This window comes from Petaurus breviceps, unplaced genomic scaffold, assembly GCF_028583685.1.
Source record: "Petaurus breviceps papuanus isolate PSGF00001 unplaced genomic scaffold, PetGlider_PUasm1.0 41, whole genome shotgun sequence".
NCBI classification, from domain to species: Eukaryota; Metazoa; Chordata; class Mammalia; order Diprotodontia; family Petauridae; genus Petaurus; species Petaurus breviceps.
Window position 1 is genome coordinate 4,594,065 of NW_027186320.1, and position 20,044 is coordinate 4,614,108.

At 33.5% G+C, this 20,044-nt stretch overlaps 1 protein-coding gene and 1 pseudogene across 1 annotated transcript in view; both read left to right on the forward strand.

Annotated features, from left to right (window-relative positions):
• Positions 1-20,044, forward strand: part of LOC138171049 (cadherin-9) — a 258,694-nt gene that overhangs the window by 68,820 nt on the left and 169,830 nt on the right. The window contains exon 2 of the mRNA XM_069100485.1: positions 6,037-6,396. Within this exon, the coding sequence (XP_068956586.1) occupies positions 6,169-6,396 (228 nt within the window). The 5' untranslated portion in view covers positions 6,037-6,168. The remainder of the gene's footprint in view (positions 1-6,036; positions 6,397-20,044) is intronic.
• On the forward strand, positions 18,192-19,548 carry LOC138171081 (serine/threonine-protein phosphatase PGAM5, mitochondrial pseudogene; annotated as a pseudogene).

Genomic DNA, 20,044 nt, shown 5'->3' on the forward strand with positions numbered 1-20,044 from the left:
CCAACATTGGTTGTTTCCTTTTCTGTTATATTAGCCAATATAATAGGTGTAGTGTGGTATCTCAGACTTATTTTAATTTGCATATTAGTAAACAATAGTGATTTAGAACCTTTTTTCCATATGAACATCTATAGCTTTGATGACTTTTTCTGAAAACTGTCTGTTCATATCATTTGATCACTTATCAATTAAGGAATGACTCTTATTCTTAGAAATTTGATCAGTTTTTCTATGTACTTGAGAAATAAGTTCTTTATCAGAGAAACTTGAAGCATTTTTTCCACAGATATGATAACTGTATATTTCACTCCATTCTATTTCACCACTACTTTCTTACCATTTCCCAGTATTTTTCATGCTAGTTTCTCTCTTTCACCTATTTCGTTCTCAAAACTATTTTGCTTCTGATTTTTATCTTAAACAATCTGCCCTCTCTTCTTTCTATCATCTCTCCCTTTCTTCTGTTATTCCCCCCTTCTGCCTTCCTGCATGTTAAGATAGATTATATTGTTATGATAGATAATGTTAAGATAGATAATATTCAACTCAATATGTATGTTATTCACTTTGTGAGACAATTATAATGAAGATGAGATTTACAAGCTCTCCCATCCTTAACTCCCCCAATATCCTCTCCATTCTAAAAGCTCTTTTCCGACTCTTTTATGTCAGATAATTTACCCTATTCTGTCTCTTTCTTTATCCTTCTCCCAGTGCATTCTTCTCACCCCTTATTTTTTTAGATAATTATCCCAACACATTCAACTCTTAACTGTGCCTCTGTTTACAAATATACATTCTAACTGCCCTAATAATTATAAAGCTTTTAGGAGTTGCAAGTATCATTTTCCTATGTAGGAATGTAGACAGTTTAAATGTATCAAATCCATTAAGATTTCCCTTTATATATTACTTTTTTATGCTTCTCTTGAGTCTTTTATATAAAATTCAAATTTTCTACTCATCCCTGGTCTTTTCATGAGGAATACTTGAAAATCCTCTATTTCATTGAACATTCACTTTTCTCTAAAGAATTGTGTTTGGTTTTAATGGGTAGGTGATTCTTAGCTGTGATCCTAGTTCTTTTGTCATCCAGAATATCATCTTTCAAGTCTTCCAGTCATTTAATGTAGAAACTGCCAAGTTTGTGTTATCCTGACTGGGGCTGCATGATCTTTTAGTTCCTTCTTTTTGAATGCTAGCAATAATTTCCATTTCATCTAAGAGTTGTGGAATTTGTTGATATCATTCCTGTTGTACGTTTTGGGATTTTTTTTTCAGGAATTCATCAGTGAATTCTTTAGATTTCTACTTTACCCATTGATTCTAGGATTTCAAGGTAATTTTCCTTGATAATTTCTTAAAAGATACTATTTTTATCATGGTTTTTATGTAGTCAAATAACTTTAAAATTATGTCTTCTGGATATATTTTCCAAGCAAGTTATTATTTATTTTTCTATTGAGATACTTCACATGTTTTTCTACTCTTTCATTCTTTTGGTTTGGGGTTATTGTTTCTTGACATCCCACAAAGTCATTAACTTCCATTAGTCCAACTCTAGTTTTTAATAGATTATTTCCTTCATTGAGTTTTTGTACCTTCTTTTCCACTTGAACAGTTCTACTTTTTAAGAAATTCTTTTCTTCAGTGAATATTTGAACATCTTTTTTCTATTTGAACAATTTTACTTTTTAAGGCATTATTCTCTTTATTGAATTTTTTGCCTCTTTTTTTCCCATTTGTCCTTTTCTATTGTTTGACATGTTATTTTCTTCAGGTTTTTATTTTTTTTTCTCTTTTTACCAACCTGTGCACTCTTTTTTTTCCCATAGTTTCCTTGCATCACACTCATTTTTCTCTCCCATTTTTCCTCTACTTCTCTTACTTGATTTGTGAAATACTTTTTTTTAGTTCTTCCATGGTATAACACCTATTCATATATAATATATAGGATGCAGCAATTTGGACTGATTTTTTTTCTGAATGTGTGTTTCAATACTTCCTGTTGCTATAGCAACTTCCTATACTCAGAATATTTATCTGTTGTTTGCTGATTTTTGCAGCTTATATCTTGACTTTTAACTATGTGCTAAAATGAAACTCTTCTTCTGGTGTGGAAAGTACACTGTCTTAACTTTCAAGATTTTTGTACAACTCTTTTCAGAGATAACTTCAGTGATCTGTAAATTTTTAGTTCTTTCCAGGTAGTCTGAAATAAAAGATGTGTGCTTACTAACCTCCTCCTCTGTTCTCTGGTCTGTGAATGACTACACTCTTTTCCACTCATGAATTATAACCAGGAGCCCAGTTCCCATGATGCCACAAACTCTGGTGTTCTAGTGCTCCTCCTCCTCCTTGAACTGAAACCTGGATAGAACTATGAGCAATGCAACAGAGTCCTGCTGCTGGTACAAGCAAAAAGACTACTATAATATCCTGACCAGTTGTCTAACGCCCTTATCATCTGTGCTGAGAGACTGAGGAAATCACAATTGCCACCACTGTCTTAGTCAACCCCAAGACATACTGCTGGTTTGCTGGGTTTTGGCCTATTCTGGACTGTTGCCAGATTCAACTGACATTTCCTGCTGGTTTTCTAAGTTGTCTTGTGCTGGGAATTATTTCATCCTATCCTTTTGTGGATTTTGCCACTTCAGAATTTATTTTGAAATATTATTATTTTGTTTTGAATTATTTTTGTAGTATTAACTGGAGGGAATTCATTTGAGTCACTCCCTTTTCTCTTCCTTTGTAGTTCAACTCCCCTATCCAAATTTGATTCATAACCCAACTCTTAACCATTTTTCTTATCTATCTTAGATATGCATGTTGATAGAGAAGCTCCATTACTGTTTATTCAGATGCATGCTGAAATCTAGGTAATATAAGTTCTTCATCCATCTGTTCTTTCCTCTTTAAGTGGTTAGACTATAATTTTCATGTGATAAGCTATAGGTTCCAGGAAGTTCTCAATTTTATTGGGGCTTGATATAATCAACCCAATGCCATCTGAAAAAAAAAAGTACCTAAGTATCGACAAGATTTCCTCCTTGACCTAAGTTCCTTATTGGAAACACTATCACATAATAGCAGAATTTTTGCCAGCTTAACTTTACTTGTATTATACCTCACCTTCAGTTAATTTACATATGGAAATCAAAGAGGATAATTTCTTCTGTCCAAGGAATCTTACATGATATAAATAAGTTAGTATAATGGGAGATATTGTATTGTGAAGAACACATGTGTGTATAAACAAATAATCATATAAATATATGTAAAGGTGTATTTATGTTTATATACATATATACACATATACACTTTGTATACTCAAACACATATGCACATATATCATAATATTCTAATCATACATATAATCTAATTTGGTTATCTTTGCTGTTTTTAGGTTCTTTAGTATTCAAAAATAGTGATGTCAATATCCAAGTAATGTGACTATTTTTCTTACTGAGAAAAAGTTTTAATAATCTTTGCAAAATTATCCCATTCTCCTCACTTTATTTTCCTCTTGAGATGATTTTGTTCATTAGGACATTTTTAAAAGCATGCTTTAACTGACTAACTTGAATAGACACTAGAGATATCAAAATTGAAAAGGAACTATGAGGTCATTTTCTTTTTTATGATGTTCACTATATCTAGTTAAGTGGCAAAAGCATTTTGGTGATGAGCTAAGTTAAATCATGTATTCTAAAAGCAGTGTGTTGTCCCTCATAGATGTATGCTAATATTTCAAAGAAAATGAAACGAAGGTAATATTATGTTCAAGTTGTTAATGGATATTGTGTGTGTGTGTGTGTGTGTGTGTGTGTGTGTGTGTGTGTGTACCAGAGCAAAGATTGCAGATATCTCTAGGAATCATTCAATTTTCCTAAGAATGAGACTTCAGGATTTTTTTTAAATCACTTCTTAATATTTATAAAATTAGGGACAGGTAGGTGGTGCAGCGAACAGAGTACTTTCACTGGAGTCAGGAGGACCTGAGGTCAAATGCGGCCTCAGACACTTAAAACTTACTAGGCATGTGACCTTCGGCAAGTAACTTAACCCCAATTGCCCTGCTCTCCAAAAGGCAAAAGAAAAATTATAAAATTAAAACTTTTCCTAATCTCTTACAAATATCCAATGAAATGTTATATTTCTAATCACATAAGTTTTGGAGCAGAAATGCATATTTCAAAAATTAACAAAGCTATATTTGGCATGTTTGCAGCAGTGGGGTTAGAAGTTTCTTCACAATATATTTTTAGCTGCTATCAAATTTAAAAATGAATTTAAGCAGTGATTTCACTTGGAAGAGTTATTGGAAATGTAATATACATATACAATTGGGTAACTTTCCCAATAATTTATAAAATATTTACTGAAAAAATGTAATTTGAAATAAGTTCCTCTAATTTTGTTTTTCACTTATATCAAAGGCTTTAATGTTTTTAATCAATATTTTCCAAACTATTTTGTTTCTGCACCCAATAAGCTATTTTTGGTTAAAGTCTCACAATATGTATATATTTATTTTATAAGTATTCATATTACTACTGTATTTATAATTAATTATAAAACAAATATGAATACATTTTTTAAAAGATGAGTTAAAGATGAAATGATATTTTATGGAAAAGTCATTAGCAAGTGTGAATAATTTATTTAACATAGAAGCAACATGATTAGACATTAGACATGCATATGCATGTGTGTACACACATGTATATATTTATACACACATATCTGTATATATCTAGCATTCTATAGTTTTGAAACTTATCACCTCTATTCTATTTCAACAGCTTTCTGATTGTTATTTCTATTTCAAGTTTCTTTCCTCTTCAGTCCTTCCACCAATCAATCCATCAATAAACATTTGTTTTGTGCTAGTTACTGAGGATGCAAATACAAAGAATGCAAAAATCCCTACATCCAGAGACCTTACATTCTAAATGGAAAGAAAAGAAGTGCATAAATTAATATAGATAAAAATAATTAAAAAGAGAATGATGTAAATAAATAAGAGGTTAAATGAAAAATAGTTTGGGATGAAAGGTTCCAGAAGGTTCAGGTTCAGGAAAGACTTTATATAGAAAATATTGTTTGAGGAACAGGTTTTAAGGAAGAGGGGGATTCTATGAAGTAGAAGAGAGGAGGGAGAGAATCCAGGTATAGGAAGTGAAGATAACAGAGGACTAGAGAAAAAATTATATATCTATGAGATGAAGGGGAAAGAATGACAAGATTTATCATTGACTGCATATATGGGTAAGCAGTTGTAAGGACTTAAGGATAACACAAAATTGTGAACCTGATTAAGTAGTTCACAAGAATGCTTGGCAGGAAATAATGTAAAGAGGTGTATCTTGCACCCTGTGGTGGTAATGTAGTGGGCAGTTTAGATATACTTAGAAGGCGAGAGAGGGACAATTAGAATTTTCCCAATAGCATCTGCACAAGAGTTTCCATGTGTGCTTGTAATATTTAAATTACAACTTCTCTAAGTTTTCACATCCAGACTCTTATTGAGTGTTAGCTAACTTTCACAGAAGACACAGAGAGCATAGGAGAATAACGGTAGATATAAGGTTTTTTGGAGACAAGCTTCATGATTCATTGTCATGGGGGAAATGACCTATCTTTCTATTCTTCAATTTGCTCCTACCATTCTTATACTTGTAGTTTAGATTATCAGTTTTCTAGACAAAAAGAAACTTGACATGATGTACTTTACCCTAAGTGTATTTTCAACATAAGCCACATTAATGTATGTATAATTTACATTTTAACAATTAAGTTATTAAAATGCTATCTAGTCTCATTCTTTTTTATGATATAATTGTTTCTTGTTATGTCCACTCCCAGATGTGACATTAGATTTCAATAAGTCTAAAATAAAAGATGAAAGAAACTACAGATATTTTATTTCAATCGTGCCTTGTACTTATCAAGATCTTAACAATTGAATTGGATAATATAACTTATCAAAATATGTAAGCTATATTTTTAAATATTTTTCTCACTTTACAGGTTTTTCAAGAGAAGACAGCATTTGGAACTCTGTGTGTGTGTGTGTGTGTGTGTGTGTGTGTGTGTGTGTGTTGAGAGAGAGAGAAAAACAGAAGAAATATTGAACGCGACATCCTCACTAAAACACACATAATGAGGACTTGCTCCTGCCTAAACATATTTATTTGGACCTGTATGCTTCACGTGGTTGACCTGACACCTTTAGAAGAAAGAATGAACAGATATTTAAAAAGAGAAAGGACGATCAGTCTCTCAGAAGATCATGGGAAAATACTACGTCGAACCAAGCGTGGTTGGATGTGGAATCAGTTTTTTTTGCTGGAAGAGTATACAGGTACAGACACTCAATATGTAGGCAAGGTAAGCCTTTTTTTTTAATGCCAAATACAGAAACTGAATAAAAGACTATATATATATATATTTGCTTATTGTGTTTATCCAAAGAATTACACACACATCTCTGTGTATATATACAAATATGTGTATGCATATATGTGTGTGTACAAACATATGAATATGCATGTGTATATATTAATATACACATATGTGCATATTTGATGAAATTTTGGGTTCATATTAATATCTCGAATGTATAGTAACTAAAAAAACCTATCTTTCAAATAGCTTTTAAATACATTGGTCAAAAGCAACAGAAATGTATACAAGGAATAAAACTTCCTTTTCACCCTACTGATTATATGATTCTCAATGATATGGACAAGGTATACTTTATGTGAAAGGTCCTACTTGGTTCCTTCTCTTTGTACTACGGTCAATATAGATATTATCCTTCTATGGTATATGATATATCTTCTATGGTAACTGCATTTATTCAATCAATCTAGCCTTTCTCCTTCGTATTCCAAATTGCTTAATTTTATTTGTTTGTTTTTCCTGATTTGTAGTTCATTAATTTCCCAGAATCAAAGGTGAAAAAAGAACTAATTATGAAACTAAGTACAAAAATACATGAATGGGAAATAAATGGTAACTATCACTCCTTCCTTCTGAATTCTTCTGATGGCAGCATCACAATTACAATCATCTCTTTAAATCCTTTTTTTTTTTTTTTAAGCAATCAGTGTTAAGTAACTTGCTCAAGGTTACAAGGCCAGTTATTTCTGGGTGTGGTGCTGAGTGTCTGAGCACAGAATTCGATCTCATCCCGACGCTGGAACCTGTGCTCTTACTCGCTGAGCCTGGCCGCCCCTAAGCAATTGGGGTTAAGTAACTTGCTCAAAGTTACCTGGCTAGGTGTTTCTGGGTGGGTGCTAAGTGTCTAAGCTCCGGATTCGATCTCTAGGTCATCCCGACCCTGGTGTTCTTACTCGCTGTGCTACCTGGCTGCCCAGATCTCTTTAAATCTTGCAAGTCACCTTTAACTCCTTCCTCTTCCTCATTATCAACAATTACTGATGGAACTTTATAAAGTTAAGACTTCAAACCAGGTCTTCTTTCTGAAGTCCAGAATAGCCCATCAGTTGGGGCGGCTAGCTGGCTCAGTGAGTAAAGCACCAGCTGCAGAATCAAGAGGATCTTAGTTCCCTCTCAGTCTCAGACACTTAACACCCACACAAAATAACTAGCCGTGTAACCATGGGCAAGTTACTTAACCCCAATTGCTCTCTAAAAAGCAATAATAATAATAATAATAATAATAATAATAATAACAACAGAATAGCCCATCAGTTGATTAAAACATCTAGTCAGTTACAGACTCATCAATGACACTTTCACAGAGTCCCTTGAATACTATTGATATGTCAGATTTAGAGCTGGAGGGCACCTTAGTGACTGCTAAACTTAGAGACTTTAACCAAGTACCACTCTCCTTCATTTTTTGTGGTTGTTCAGTTTTGTTTTTTTTTTTCTTTTTTTTATCATGTCCTCCTCTTTAAGGATCCATTTGGAGTTTTCTTGGCAAAGGTTACTGGGGTAGTTTGCCACTTTCTTCTCCAGCCCATTTTAAAGATGAGGATACTGAAGCAAAGTTAAGTGACTTGACTGGTGTCATAGTAATTGTCGGAGGGCAGATTTGAACTGAGTATACACACACACACACACACACACACACACATATATATATATAGCTAGTAATTGTCTGAGGGCAGATTTGAACTCAGAAAAAAAAATCGTCTTCCTCACTCCAGATCTGACCATCTATCCCCTAAGATATATAGATATCCATCATTTTACATGTGAGGGATAAGGTAGAGAAAAAGAAAGTCACTTGCCACTGGCCACCTGACAGAGAAATAGTAAAAGTATGTCATACAGTCTCCAAGCCCCACTCTATGTCCATTAAATCTTTGCTACATTTTTTTTTTTCAATTTATCCGGCCGGCTATCATCATAAAATCAGGATTGCATTTTCTCTTATTTGGACAACTTTTGTAGCTTTTCTCAAATTATTTCACACTCCCTATCTAGTACTTCTTCTAACCTGCCTTTCCAATAAGTGCCTCCTTGTTAGAATAATCTAACATAGTTCTAAAAAAGGAATCTAACATTTTGGTTACTTGAAGAAGACTTAGAGGTCATGCAGTCTAAACTTCCCATTTTATACATGGGGAACAAATCAGAAATGAGAAAATTATCAATCTTATTAATCTAATTTAATCATTCAAGCACTTAGTTGCATAATCTCTGCTTCTGTTACTGATTTCTACTTCATTGCCTTTCCTCATTTCATTATACTAATAAATAAACTTTGATTTTTTTTTAATTTTTCAATGATTCAATTATTCAAAGTGTCAGGCACTGTACTAAGAGATGGTCATATATAAAAAAACAAACAAAATACCTTCTTATGTAGGTTGCATTTTACTGGGGCTGTGAAACAAAGCATGTGTGTGTGTGTGTGTGTGTGTGTGTGTGTGTGTGAGAGACATGCAGAGTAAAAGCAGTGATTATAAGAGAAGAGCACCTAATGTTTTGTGTTGGGGAGGAAATCAGGAAATTTATTATGTAGGAGTTAATGCCAAAGTTTATTCTTTAAGGGAGTTTAGTCTTAGAAAGCAAAGAAGGTTTCCAAGACATACGCAGGAAAAGGGAGTATATTGGAAGCATGAGAGGATCATATTTGCAAAGTCATAAAAAGTGAAAAAGAGATGATATGTGTGTGAAACAGCACATTGACCAACTTAGCTCAAATCAATCAAATATTTATTAGATTCCTACTATGTGCCATCACTGTGGTAAATGGCAGGGATGCAAGTAAAAAAGAATGAGAGAATTCTTACTTAAAGTGACCTTAAACCATGGGTTTCATAAAGTATCTAAGAGATGTAAAAGAACAGAACACCTAGGATATAATCTTGGTGAATACCTAGAGTTAGAGGACATGATGTGGATGTTGAGGTAGGAAAGAATACTTAGAGAAACTGATCAACCTTAAAAGAGAACCAGGTGGCAGTACTATCATGAAAAGTAGAATAAAAAAATATCATGGAGTAAACAATATCATAATATTAGCTTGATCGGTCAAAATATATTTAGAATTTGTTAGAGTAGTGTTTATAAAAGTGTACTGTGCATAGACTATATACAATTTGTATGAATTGTGTGTTTTAAAAAATGATCAATGGCTAGGCACAGTAGCATGAGTCTATGATAAAAAGACTGAGGATGACATTTCTCTAGAGTTTGAGGGTTCTGAGTTACAGTGGGCTATACCCTATCTGCAAAATGTTCCTCATTAATATGGTGTGGAGGCAAGGAGAGGACTGGAAGGCTTAGTGAATCAGTAGTGGAATTGGGAATATTGTCAGCACTTTGACACTAGATAATTGTGGGAAACAGTGTTAAATCAATCAAACTATGTAGATGTCAAAAATCAACAAAAATAATGGAAGGATGAATAGAAAAGTGGATAAATAGAAAATAAATAGATGAGTACATAGGTGATAGATGAATAGATAGTTAAAAAGATAGAATATAAGGATGAATAGATAGATGATATATTAGTCTATTGTTTTGATTTTAGGTGACATTTCCAAAAAGAATCAACATGAGGATTAAGTTACCAGGTTAGCCCTGAAATGCTACAGTTTAAGTAAACAGTATTTTATTAAGCACTTACTACTTTCTAGGAATTGTGCTTAATACTGAAGATACAAAATAAAAAAGAAAAAAAATAAACAGATTTCAAGAAGTTCATAATCTGAGGCAGATAATATACAAAAAAACATCTGCAAACAATACATAAACAATATAAACTGTAGATAATCTCAGAAGGAAAGCATTAAAGTTAATAAATATCAGAAAAGGGTTCTGCATCACTTGTAATGCAGAAAAAAAATTTACATGAGGGCTGTTCTTACCTCTGGATCCCTGGTGCCCAAAGACATGAAGTGAAAGGGAAAGAATAAGAATGAAGAGAAGAGAATTATCTCCTATTTCCTTGTATGAGACTGATGCTAATTCATATTTCCAAATAAATAAAATACATCTTTGAGATTACTCCAACTTATTTTCTCCAATTCTCCAAAATACAGCTGTCTTATCTCTTTCAACTCTATGTTCAGTCCTAGTACCATTAGTACCACTACTGCACTCAACTCCCTAGTGTCCATGTTCTTAGTATCATAGTAGAGCTACACCTATCTATTCTGGTAGAAAGGGTAAAAAGTGAAATATGAATGAGGGAAAACTTCTTGAAAGATTTCATCTAGCCAGCCTTTAAAGACAAATTGACTTGGAAGTGAACGAAGAAGAGAAATAAACAGTAATTTAAGAAGTACCTACTATGTGCCAGTTTTGCATTAAGCACTAGTAAATATCTCATTCAATACTTTCAACAGTCCTAGGAAATAGTTACTATTAATATCCTCATTTTACAGATAATAAAAATGAGGAAAAGAGAGATTAACTGAGTTATTCATGGTCTCATAGCTAGTATCTGAAACTGTATTTGAACTTAATTCTTCTTGACTTCAGGCTCTAAAGAACTTGTGAACCTCTGTTCAAAAGGTCTTAAAAGAAGACAGGTGTGAAGAAACAGGCAGCTAAGATAAAGATAAGGAAAAATGCCTGTCCAGGGGCTAGAGTTTTGTCAAAACACATTGAGCATGTTTGGGAAAGTTTCAGTTGTCCCACTATAGTCATCTCTATCATAGTATTTAGAACTACACTTAGAGATTTATTCAGTCTTCTATGAGTCAAATTTGTTAAATTTATGTCTGTAATACTTAATAACAATCCCAATTTATTCAGTACAATCTCAGTTAAATAATGAGAATAATTTAATTCACATTGAATTTGCTGATATTTATGAATTGGAGAATATTTGCAATTCAGAAATTTTTGATAAGCAAAATAAATGCACTTTTGGAAAGAATTCAAATAATGTCTGAGTTATATGTCTTTGAGGATACAAACATAAAAATGAGTCATTTCTGGCATTTAAGGAGCTGAGATGTAATTTTGAGATCAGACTCATAATCTGTTGTGTTCAGAGAAGCAGAATGGCTACACTCTCATGGTTTGGGAGGATAACATAAGTGAAATGAAAGATTTTAAAAAGTAAAAGGGAACTTATTGAGAAAGAGATAATCTCAGATACATAGTATCTTCCTTTCTATCTGTCTCAAGAGAATTAAGTAATGATTAGTTCCCTGATTCTTTTTCTTTCATTTCTATTAAAAATAAACAAAAATAAAAACAAAAAAAGTTCCCTCTTTGATTAGACAAACTTTTTGGAGTATATGTGTAATAACACAGGCACCATACATCATATGTCATTTGTCTTTGAAAAATATTCTAGGATAGAAAATAGTGGATATTATTTTTACCTATATCATTTCATTGACATTTAACTATCACCATAGTTTGGTCACAATGAAATATATTTTCTATAAAACAAACTCGTTCCATCTCATCTCAAAGCTAGATTTTTAAAAGTATTTTCTTGGCCCAGTGTTTTTTAACCAAAGAATGGTTGGAAAGAGCCAGTTTATGAAGCAAAACATAAGGCTTGAATACAGAAGTGACATGGTCAGACCTCTGCCTTAGAAATATCAATATGAAAGCAGAGTGGAAGATTGATTGGAGTAGGAACAACTTGAGACAGGGAAACCAATCTGAAGGCTATTGTAATAGTTAAGTTGTGAAGAGATGAGGCCCACACAGATTTTTGAAGGAGAAAAAAGAAGGGAATAGTAGAAGTAGTAGGAGTGGAAATAGCAGAAGGAGTAGCAGCAGCAGCAGCAGTAGCAGCAGCAGCAGCAGCAGTAGCAGCAGCAGCAGTAGCAGCAGCAGCAGTAGTAATAGAAGAGATAGTGGTAATAGTAGAGATAGTGATAGTAGTAGTAGTAGTAGTAGTAGTAGTAGTAGTAGTAGTAGTAGTAGTAACTAATAGTTGTGGGACAAGAGACAGTGGTAACAGTAGAGATAGTGATAGTAGTAGTAGTAATAGTAGTAGTGTGTGGTTGTTATATTTATTATTTTATATTTTATTGAGTTGGAAGTATAGTCTGGGGAGGAATCCTAGGATACTATTATACATTTACCTTTATAATATTTTGCAGAATAATATTATCTACTGCAAAATAATATAATATTATCTACTGCAAAAGTAGATAAAATTTATTCTGGAGATATGTTTTTATCTTCTTATGTCTCACTAAATGTATGCTTACAATTACTCCAATAGCAGAAAAGATGATGAGAATGATACGTATTTCATCTTATTTTCAGATTACTTCTGCTTTCTCTTTAAGAACTTTAATTCCATGCAAATGAATTAACCAAGCATCAATGTGCAATTAATAAACATTAAGTGCTTACTATGTGTTCAGGCACTATACTAAGTGCTATAGTTTAAAACACGAAACATGAAATAATCCCTACTTTCAAGGAAATCCTTTCTAATGTGGGGGAGGGGTAGACAAACGTTTATATGTACATCATGAATCAATACATAAAGTATTAAAAAAAATTCAAAGTCATTACAAACAACATGATTTAGTGAGGAGGTCATTAGCACTTAAGAAGATCAGGAAAGGCTTCCTGTAGAACAAAGCATTTGAGTTACAACCATGAAGGAGGGGAGAAAGTCTATGAGAAAGATGTGAGGTCCAGCCTCACCCGATTTGAGAGACAGCCAGTGTAAAGACCCAAAGATGGGATATAAAGTGTCATGTTTGAGAACAAGAACTGTTTGTCTACATAATAGAATGCTAGAAGGGCAATGACATTCAATGAAGTTCAAAAGATAGATTGGAGCTAGCTTGAAAAGGACTTTAAAAAATAAACAAGAAAAAATTATATTATATTCTGAGACAGTAAGAAGTCAATGGAGTTAATTAAGAGAAAGAAACAGCCAAATCTGAACTTAAGGAAAATCAGCAATAATATGTAGGAGTGGGTAGAAATTTGAGTCATAGAAACCATTTAAACAACTTTTTTGCAAAATTGGAAATTGTAAATACTTTATCTGACTATATTGATTAAAAATTTGTTTATATATTTGTATGGGTAAACAATGTGTCTAGGTATTCATGAACACAGTTTTATATTTTACTGTATGTCAATTCCAGTAAAATCTCTTTGTTTAATCCTTAATGAAATTTGGGCATTTGTATTTGTAATACCTAGGCTTATACTCTCAGTTTATGAAGGCTAGTCAGTTTTTGGTATAAAAATCTTTAGCCACTTGATCATTTCTTCATAGGTATTAAAAGTATCAAAATTTTATAGCCTATAATAATGGATTGTATTTCCTACTTCTTCCTTACTAAGTCCGCAAATCTAGGCTCATTAAAAAAGCGCATTTTATAATTCTTGAAAACAATGACATTATCTTTATAATAAACTTCTATTCAATGAGCAAATTCATGTGATGTAGTGATCTATTTGACACTTTTGTGTAAGCATATAACTAGTTGAAATCACACGGATATTATTGATGAGTGGCTTGTTTTTCCTTTTTAGGATCTTAGCCATAGGACTCATTTAGGAGTAAACCAATTTTAGTGACTTTGATAAAAAAAAAACACAGTATTTCATACAAGCTGTAATTCATTTATCTATTCCTTTGTAAAAGTTTTTTTTAGACAATCAGGATTAAGTGACTTGCCCAGGGTCACAGAGCTAGTGTCAAGTGTATGAGGTTGGATTTGATCATAGGTTCTCCTGACTCCAGGGCTGGTGGTCTATACACTGTGCCACCTAGCTACCCTTAGACTATTTTTTCTAAAAGCACTAACATGATTATTATATGATATGCAAATATACACCAGTTACCTGGCTTCTTTTTGACAAGAATGTATCCATCACTGATGTTTCAGGGTGATGACATTTATGTATCATTGTTATTATAAAGTATTTTTTTGGATGGTTTTTAAATCCATTATTATCCATTTTATTATTTCAAAAGTTTGCTTTCATACTGGCCATCCAAAAGTGACCACTACTCTAAATAAAAACCAATTTTATGTCATGGAGCTCTTTGACAGTCTCATGAATCCATCTTAAAATAACGTTTTTAAATGCATAAATTAGAGAGCATTACAAAGGAAACCAATTATATTTAAAAAACTTATATATATATTTTTTTAAATATGGTTTATTGAATCCAACTTAAGAACTCATACTAAAAAAAACTTCTTATTGACTCTATTAAGGATAAAGGAATGATAATAATTTTAACAACCACAATATCAGTAGTGTGGAATTGTAATTTCATTGGTATACTTAGTTTGATAATGAGGAAACTCCTTCAATAAATGTAGACTCCCAAATATTCTGCAATTTATAAACCTAAAGAGTCAAAATATACTGTAGCTAGGAGGCACAGCAAATAGAGCACTGAACATGGAGACAGGAAGCCCTGAGTTCAAAGCTGACTTCACTTTGTTCTACTTTACTTTGTTCATTAGTAAAATGTAGAAGCCACCTTCCTCTGAAGGTTGCTTTGAGGAAAAAGTTCTGTAAAGCACTTTGCAAACCTTAAGGTGTTATATAAAATACTACCTTATTATTATTATTATAAGTTAAAAATAATAATACTAACTTCCAAGTATATATCACTTTTTTTTACCAAATACTTTCATGACAAAAATTTTGAAAAGTATGTAGGATAAGAAGTATGTTTCTCATTTTAAAGAGGAGAGAAGTAAGGCATAATCCAGGGACATACAAATCATATTCAAGGGCAACAGAATTTTATTTATATCTTTATCTTCAAAATTCAATGTTCTTTGCAGTTATACTTATTCATTACAATGAATAACACACAATGCACACTTACTAAATATCTGTCATGTCTGATCAAATGTCTTGCTTTGTTGCTGTTGTTTTTATTTTGTGGGTTTTTTTGGATGAAACTTTACAGGTCACTTAATGGAACTGAATAAGGAATGGGGAAAATATAACTATTTATATGAAAGCCTAAACAGATGTGAACACTAGTATACTTAGACCTGTAAAAGACTAACTACAGTGTGTAGTTTGCTAATGAGTTTTGATTGTGTTTTGCTCTCTTCCTCTGCTTCATGGCATAGCTCTATCTTCTACTTCACATTCCCCTTTTGAACTGAAGTGTGTGTCTAAAAATACTTTACAAGACTACTTACAATTTTTGGTTTTCCATACCAGTGCCCCAGACAAGTAGCATTGATAAGAAACGTTGCTTATTTTAGACTCTACAAGGCATTTGCACAATTGGAAATAATAACCTGGAAATATCTTAAACAAAAAAATATAAAGCCTCTCACTTTATAAGTTTTGCTATTTAATTAAACCAATACAATTGATCATAAGAACATAATAAAATGTAGAATGCTCTGTGCAGAAATAAAAAAAAAGTGACCAGGTATTTGGACTCTTTAGAGATTTCAGAATCATAATGCTAATGAATTTTTTATGTGTAGATAATAATACAATAGCAGGCAAACTAAATTTAAAATCAAAAAGCAAATGGAGTCATGAGCCATCAACAAAGCAGAAGAAACATAACCTAAGAGTGAATCAGTTGAAGATCTATTATATTTTTACATGCTTGTCATTAACCAAATTTTCTTCATGACAAGGAAATGGATGACCTTATTTGCTTGAAAATTATGCTTAGGGAAAGGTTTGATGATGAATGGTAGGTCTGTCCCCAGTTTAGTTAGGTTCAAAAATGATCAGTGTGTTAGCTTCGAGGTGATAAGTATTATCTACCATATGAGTTGCTGAAGATTCTAAAGTGTCTGAATCCATAGAGAGAGTGCTCATACTAACAAAATAAAAATATTTAGGTAGTGAAATATATATATTTATATTTCATTGTTAACACCAGTTCACTCCAAAATCAGTCAGTCTGAACTATTTCATGAAAATTTGTTGCACCTTTCTTTGGCAGGGCAATTCTTTATATAATGGCTCTTCTTTATGCTACATCCCTTATCTCCAGATCTCCTACTTCATTTTAGAACAGTGAAGCAACCCAAATTGATGGGAATAACTTCCCTTACTATTTTCTCATATCAAGGAAATCAAATGCCTCTTATTTTGTTGTGAGTCTCAAAATCAAGGAAGTCTATTCCTCTTTCTTTTGCATGTTTCTTATTGACAATGTTTCTGTTTTTATTTTTTGCCATTTCTCTCAAGTAATTCAAAGCTTATGGTGCACTGAAGCCTAAATATGTCTTTCCATTTGCGTTTGAATTGTTTGTAATGTTGAAAATTCTGAGATAATTCGGATCACGTTGAAGTGCTCCATTTTTAACAAACATACATTATTGCTAGTGTTAAACAAAATGCCCATATAGAAATCTTTTCTGAGATAAACATATATCTAGGTTCATTCAACCTGCTTTCTGTGCAAAGGCATAATAAAAAAAAAATTAACTTACAAGTATAATATATGCAAAAAAAGTAGTGGCAGAACAGAACAAATACTAGATTCAATATTATGGAAACTGGATTCAAATACTCTTTACTTCCTAAAAGTGTAATCATGGGCAAGTCACTTACTATCACCAAACCTCACTGTCTGAATCAATAGAGTATGATCATGTACACTAAGAAGGCAATGTCACTATCACACAAATTAGAATTTCTGCTTAACCACCTAGTTCCTATTCATTTTTTAAAAATAAGATTTGAAATTATATTTCTCATCCCTTCCTCTAGCATCTGAAATATCTATAATTCAACCAAAATGTTTTTCAGACTGCTCTACCATTAGGAAAAACGTACATGTAGCAAATATCTATGAATTCTAAATCTTCTCTCATGATTTTATCTTGCCTTATCATGAATTTTTGTATCTGAATTGAACACTAACATTCCAATAACATTTCCAATAACTTTTTTCTCCCTCCTTTGATTGTCTCCCAAATATTATTCATTTGCTTTTTTCATTCAGTTTAATATAGAGATGATTAACTTCTTGAAAGCAAATGTTTCTAACCTTATTTTTTATTATTTTCTCTTTTTGAATAAGTAAAATAGTGAGTCAAAATGAGGTCAATGGTTAGAAATAAAATGCATCAAGTAATTTTCTCAAATGAACTTTTTTTAGGATTTCATTAAAATGCAAAAATCAAGAAATAGGGAAATTAAAGATAAAAGAACAAAAACAAATGAAATAATTACACCTCTCACTCCTTCCTCCTTCCCATCCTGGAATAGAGAAATGGGCATGTTTCTCCTTATTCCTTTTCTTCGTCTCCCTGCTGTAATAATCAAGTAATTAATTTTTTTTAATTTCCTGAGATAATGGAGTGAGATGGTCAAGACATTGAATTTGGAAGAACATCAACATATATTTTTTTGCAATTTCAATTTAAGATTTTTTTTTCATTATTTTGACCATTATGCTAGGCACAAGAGAAATTAAAAAAAATAGATAAGACACATTCTCCAACCTCCTGCAATTTATACCTTAAGATCCAATACTGCACATGTAAAATAATTGTAATGCAAATGGTACATGATATGAATGTTAGAGAGATGCTAATCACATTCTAAGGGATGATTAATACAGTGACATTACCTAATTATTTAGAGAAAATCTTCAATAAATAGATTACAATTTAGTTAGACTTCAGGGCATGCATATGAAGGCAAAAGGCAGGAAGGGGTGGGAAAAATAACTAGAAAGCTAATATTCACATGGTAAGTTCTTCTCAGATTAGTTAGGGGAGTAGAATAACATTAAAAACTACATGGCAGAAGGCAAGATGGATGGTGGAGTAAAGGCAGTGCCTCAACTGAGGTCTCCTCCAAAACCCTCCACTCTGGAAGTACAGCCCTACTTTAAGTAATAGTTAAAAGTCAAGTATAAGGCTGGGGAAATGAGCAAAGGATTGTTAAAAAAAAATCACTATAAAAAGTTATTGTGGGGAAAAGAAAGATGAAAACACACAACCTGAAGAAGACAGCAGTCAATGTTCCCACATTCAAAGCCTACAAGAAAAATATGAATTGGTCTCAGGACATGGAAAATATCAAAAAGTATTTTGAAAATCAAGTAGGATAGTTAGAGGTAAAATTGGGGAAAGAAATAAGAGTGATGAAAGAAAAAAAAATGAGTCAAAAGCTTGGTAACAAGGAGACAAAAAAAAATTATTGAGGAAAATAACACCTTAATAATGACTAGGCCAAACGGCAAAAAAGATCCAAAAACCCAATGAGGCGAGAGCGCCTGTGCTTCTCCAGTGGCGGTAGCCGGGGTCGGAGCCGAACTGTGAGGCGGTGGTGATGGCGACGGCGGCGGCTGGAGGAGGTGGGAGGCGGCCCAAGCCCGGCCCCGCGCGATGGCGTTCATGCCGGCGCAGAAGCTGGCGGCCTGGGGGGTGGTGTGGTGGGGGTGCGGGGTGGTTCGGCCGCCCGGAAGCCCCGACGTGGACGTAGCGGTGCGGACAGGGTGGGCCAGCGGAACTGGGACAAGCAAGAACCAAAGTCTCTTATCAACCTCAGGAAAAGAAGTACAGAAACTGGTGAAGAGGAGATAACATCCAAGCAAAACCAGAGCCACTGGCCACATCTTCCTGATCAGGCATTCCAACTCTGACTGAACTGGGTCGTGAACAGGCTGAACTGACTGGTGGTCGATTAGCTAGCTTGGACATGAAGTTTCATAAGATCGTGCACTCTTCCATGACCCGAGCAATAGAAACAACTGACTTCATCTCCAAGAACCTGCCAGGAGTCAACAGAATCATCACTGACCTGCTACAGGAAGGTGCTCCCATTGAACCCGACCCTCCTGGATCTGACTGGAAACCAGAAGCCCGGCAGTATTAAGAGGACGGAGCCCATATTGAGGCTGCATTTCGGCACTTCATCCATCGTGCAGATGCCAAACAGGAGGAAGAGAGCTATGAAATCTTTGTGTGTCACTTCAATGTCATCCGCCACATTGTCTGCAGAACACTACAATTCCCTCCTGAGGGCTGGCTGCGGATATCCCTTAATAATGGCAGCATAACCCATCTGGTGATTCTTCCAAGTGGAAGGATGACACTAAGGACCCTGGGGTACAGTGGATTCATGCCCCCCAAAAAAATCACCAGCATTTGAATGAACTTGAATGCCTGACTCCGCAGTCATCAGCTGCATGTTCATCCGGACCATCTTTGTAATGTTTGGCTAGAATGCTTCTTTTAAAAGTATTTTGATTTCCCCTTCTGTTTTTCTTTTGTTGGCTATACTCCTGTCCTAAAGATAAAGCTGTGTGTAAATCCTGTATTTCTGTCAAAGGCCTTCCTGGGAGGGAAGAATGAAGATACCACTGGGACAGATGCACGTCACAGGTTCAGAGGGTTCTGGATACAAAGAAGTTGCCTCTCTTTGACCAAAGCTTTTGCATGATGTAAGGGAATAAAGTAGGATAGGAATTAAAAGTTATATATTTTCTATACATTTGGATGTATCATGACATTATGGATGTGCAAGTCACACATGAGAGTCAATTTTCATTTTAAGAAGACATCACCAATAGCTAAATTTCCCTCCATCTCATTCAGTCTGCCCCTTTGAAATCAAAGACTTCCTTCAGGCAGCAATGCTTATACCT